At 40.6% G+C, this 5,000-nt stretch overlaps 1 protein-coding gene across 1 annotated transcript in view; it reads right to left on the bottom strand.

The window, feature by feature from the left end:
- Positions 1 to 3,294, bottom strand: part of LOC122252832 (alcohol dehydrogenase class-3-like) — an 11,485-nt gene extending 8,191 nt beyond the window's left edge. Inside the window, exons 1-3 of the mRNA XM_086531661.1 lie at positions 3,197 to 3,294; positions 2,708 to 2,809; positions 1,767 to 1,908 (exon numbers count right to left, since the gene is read on the bottom strand). Coding sequence (XP_086387787.1) covers positions 1,767 to 1,908; positions 2,708 to 2,809; positions 3,197 to 3,214 — 262 coding nt within the window. The 5' untranslated portion in view covers positions 3,215 to 3,294. The remainder of the gene's footprint in view (positions 1 to 1,766; positions 1,909 to 2,707; positions 2,810 to 3,196) is intronic.
- Positions 3,295 to 5,000: the final 1,706 nt, after the last annotated feature.

Raw genomic sequence — 5,000 nt, 5'->3', positions numbered from 1 at the left:
CTCCGAGATCAAACATCTCTTAGACCGGACCAAGGCAAGGCTCTCTGTCATGAGAGCTCTGTCTGGGCGGCGCTTAGGGGCTGGACACCGCGTACTAAGATCTTTTTTTCACGTGCTCGCTGTCCGTCCCACTGTGGCACACGCCTCCGCCGCCCTGATCAAAGTAAAACCTGGACTCAGAAAAGACTCGACATAATGCAAAACGAAGCCGCCAGGATTATTCTGGGTGCCCCTGGGTGGCTAAGGTTACTAACCTCCTCCTGGAGGCCAACTCTTTCCCCTGGACACCCGGATTGATCAGATGGCGGCCCAGTTCCTTGCAAATGTCCTACAGTCCCCACTGGACTCGCAGCTAAGACAGAGAGTGCAGCGTCGGCTTGCACAAAACCAAGAACTCTTTGCTAACAACACCTGGCTGTCTCAGACAACCAGAGTGCTGAAACGCTTTGAGCTCAAAGAGACACTACTGATCAAGGGCATGGACCATCCCCACCCTGACTATGTCTCAGCCCCGCCGTGGGCACGATCCTTGATAGAATTCTCTGTCATGAGTCTATCAAGAAGAAAAAAACGCAGAAAGAGTACTCACCGCCTCTATTGAAGGCTGAGGCGGAGAGGAACATTACAGCAATCACGCCGCTGAACAGTAAAACCTACTTCACGGATGGTTCTGTAGACCCCACCACCCGCACTGCAGGCGCCGGTTTTGCAGCAAGGGGCATAGAGAAAGCTATGCGGGTATCAGACAATGCCTCCTCGCTCCAGGCAGAGGCAGTAGCTATTATGGGAGCCCTAGCCATGCAGCCAGACGGACGGGCATGTTGTTATACACACAGACTCTAGGGCCGCCATTGACAGACTGCAACAAAGCACGCCCCTTGATAACGTTTACCTGATAACCTCGATTCTCACCATTGCTCAGAGAATCCTGGATCAGGGAAGACGCATCATCATCAACTGGGTCCCAAGCCATGTTGGTATTGAAGGGAATGACGTAGCTGACAGGTTAGCGGAGGAAGGCAGGAAGAAACCCTTGAGTGATCTTGTGGTGCATCCTAGCGGGAACTGCTAAGGCGTAAAAACGATGGTTGCAGGGCAGGTCGGTGCCCTGCAGCGACACAGAGAGGAAGCGAGGGGAACCTCCCCCTCGGCCAGCTGGTACTCAAACGCCACAGGCTATGAGTCGCTGATACTCTCTACCAGAATATCAAGGTGTGCTGAAGTCAGTCTGCACAGACTGAGAATAGGCTACCCTTGTGCGTGGCAAATCATCCCCACTATTGGGCAAGATGAGCGACGCTGTGAGTATTGTGGCGCGCCGGACGCCAAATTAGAGCACTACCTGATGGAATGCGAGCACACTCGCTTCCTCAGGCAGGGCCCAGAGACGACAGCCGCCGGGCTGGTTAGAAGGCTATGCCTGTCATTAGCCCCCTGGCAACTGGAGCGCCTACAGGCAATCCGACCGCCAAGGTAAAAGTTCAGTCATGATGATCAGATGAGTCAGCACTTATAGCCAACAGAGACCGGGCTACCCCTTCCACACAACCCGGGCGAAGCGACGTCTTCGCAAAATCTCTCTGAACTGAGCTGAATTGAATCAGCGATGATGATCAGAAAAGAGTAGATAAGATGAGTCAGCACTCATAGCTGGCAGAGGCCGGGCCGCCTTGAGCATATAGCCCGGGCGAAGCGACGTCTTCGCATATCTGTCTGAACTGAACTGAACACAACCCAACATCCTTCAACAGCAACCAATAACACACCTTCCTTCACGGATGTGACTCCTTCCCCCACGCTCTCCACAATGCCTCCTCCTTCGTGGCCGAGGATAACGGGGAAGATTCCTTCGGGGTTGTGGCCGTCGAGAGTGCATGCATCTGTGTGACACACGCCAGTCGCCAGGACCTGGAAGGGAATGCACGAAGAAGGGTAGTTGACTGGTATTACTTCTCAGCAAGGCATGATTTTACAAAATGAAGAAATCTTATTTGAAGTGATGTTCTTAACCCTCTCTGGACGGGTGGTACACCACGGGTACTGCGCATTCAAGGCCCATTCACAGGGTGCTGTCATATAGCATCGATCATTTAACTGATTTAGGCCTATGCGTTCGAGAGCCCCAGCATTACAACTTGAAAGGCTGGAATGTCCCCGGCATGAATGGGTTAATAAGGTTTTACTTAGTTAGCTTGCCTTTCCTTTCAATAATTGACAAATATACAAATACATATTGAGGGGTCAAGCTGGTAGTCTGGAATATATCCCTGCAACTTTTAATCTTATGGAAAAAAAACAAGATCATAAAACTCATCTGTGAGTGAGAGATACCCATTCGTTTTTAAATTTTGTCACAATGTGGTCTTTAGGTATATCTTGGCATGTACCTCAGTACATGATAAATAGGTTTTATGATAAAATACCAATGTCTACAAACTCCCGTCTTCCCAGAATGTGTGTTACAAGTTTAACATTCACTAAGTGAGCACCAAGACTAAAGGATTATTTTAAGTGTTCCTTATGCCCATTACAGTGGTTTTTCTTTTTCTCCACATCGTACACATAAAATCGCCCCACAAAATGAGAAAACTTCCCTCAAAGGTATTCTGCAATAATTCCTAGTGCACACAAATCGGCACAATCCACCCAAGATTTTAGTCAAGCACCCGGAAGATCCTACTGAATTGGACATTTTAAAAAATCTTACCTTAATTCTGACTTCACCCTTCTGTGGAGGAGCAACTTCAACCTCCTCGATGCTCAGGGGCTTCTGCTTCTCCCATGCAATTGCAGCCTTGCACTTGATGACCTGTACACAAGAAGAAAAATTTACTCAATTTACTCAATTCATAATAATAGAAGAATTGCTGTCGCTTTGGAGTGAAGGAATTACACGAACAACCTTGAAACTGCATCCTAAAGCAAGCTCGAGGCAAATGACTTCTAAATTCAACCCTTTCATAAGAACAAATAACAAATCTACGACCTAATTCCCCCCCAAAAAAAAAATTCCACAATAGTTAAAATAAAACCTTGCTCCTAAACCATAAAAAAAAAAAAAAAAAACACACACACACACACACAACGATGTCAGGCCACGAACCGGCACGTCACATGATACTCCCCCTCAACCATCTCCCACCCTCAAAACCCTCCAAAACCAGTGCAAAATGTTCCAAAAAGCCGTCAAATAGACCTGTCCCTGCGTGGCCATGATGGAGACGTGCGATCCGCGTGCTTGCCAGCGGCCGAATGCGGCGTGGCGGGGCGGGGGCGCAGTTGCCTTTCATTCATGCACTGTTGCCAGGCGGTGGGCGGGTGGGGTGGTCTGCCTCTGCTTGTTCACTTCAGTTCAGTGAGGTTTGCGAATGGCTAGGTTGCAAATGGCTGTGTTGAAGGAAGACGGGGAGGTTTATCCTGAGAGAGATTGATGCCAGTTTTACAACGTCGCACAGTGGTTCTCGGACGTGTGTGGCGCGGATCTTTGAATTATTTTGTGTATATTATCTATCTATCTATCCATGTATAGATATATAAATATACATAGTGCATACATATGCATATATATAAATATATATATATATATATATATATATATATATATATATATATATATATATAAGTATATATGTATATATATAAATATATATACATATATATATATATATATATATATATATAAGTATATATATATATATATATATATATATATATATATATATATATATATATATATATATATATAAGTATATATGTAAGTGTATGTGTATGTTTACGTATGTATGTATGTATATAAATATATATATATTATGTATATATATATATATATATATATATATATAATATATATATATATAATATATATATATATAATATATATATAATATATATATATATATAATATATATATATATATTATATATATATTATATATATAAGTATATATGTATGTGTATGTGTATGTATGTATATATGTATATATATATATATAAATATATATATATATATATATATATATATATATATATATATATATGTATATATACATATATATACATATATATACATATATATATATGTGTGTGTGTATATATGTGTGTGTATATGTTTGTGTGTGTATGTGTGTGTGTGTGTGTACATGTGTACATATGTATATATATATAATATATATACATATGTGACAAAACAAAGTGAAATAGAAAAATAATTAAAGTGAATAATCATACGTTTCTTCAAATGTTCAATTTCCTTATAAAACCGTGAGAAAATTAAAGTAAAAGCCAGTTTTCAGTTATTAATAATCATAGCCATATAAAAACAATAAACCTCCATATAAAATATAAAAACAATAAACCTCCATATAAAATATAAAAACAATAAACCTCCATATAAAATATAAAAACAATAAACCTCCATATAAAATATAAAAACAATAAACCTCCATATAAAATATAAAAACAATAAACCTCCATATAAATAACCCCAATAAAAAATATAGATAAACGATACCTGTAAAAAATGCTGGGTCTCCAAAAGTACGAAAAACCAAGAATAAAAATCTGTTAAAAAAATGTCAACTTCCTCACTGAAAGACCGACCGTAAAACACTGAGCCAGGGTACTGTGCAACTACCTTAAGGTCATTGACCCGACCTTATATACCAACAAGGTCATGCGCCAACCTTGTTTCGCTCGAGTCTGCACAGCAAGTCTCGTTTTAGAGGTAACTGTCGCCTGCTCTTAAAACATTAAGGCTTTTTCTTTCAATTTCTTATATTGTTCTTATTTAGTAAATTTTAAAATGGGAGGTTTTTACATAAAAACACATAACATATTTTACAGAAATAAAGAAACTTCATATATATTTGCACCTGATTTTAGATATAAAAGCAATCAAAAAAATACATGGGTTCACCAACAAGACTTTGGCGCCAACAACCTAAATGGAATTTTCCGTTGCCAGAATCCAAAAAAAAAATCCGTTTTCAGACAATGATGTTC

Source organism: Penaeus japonicus, unplaced genomic scaffold (genome assembly GCF_977035675.1).
Source record: "Penaeus japonicus unplaced genomic scaffold, GWHDUDI00000001_assembly GWHDUDI00000036, whole genome shotgun sequence".
Lineage (NCBI taxonomy): Eukaryota > Metazoa > Arthropoda > Malacostraca > Decapoda > Penaeidae > Penaeus > Penaeus japonicus.
This window is presented reverse-complemented; position numbering and strand designations above follow the sequence as displayed.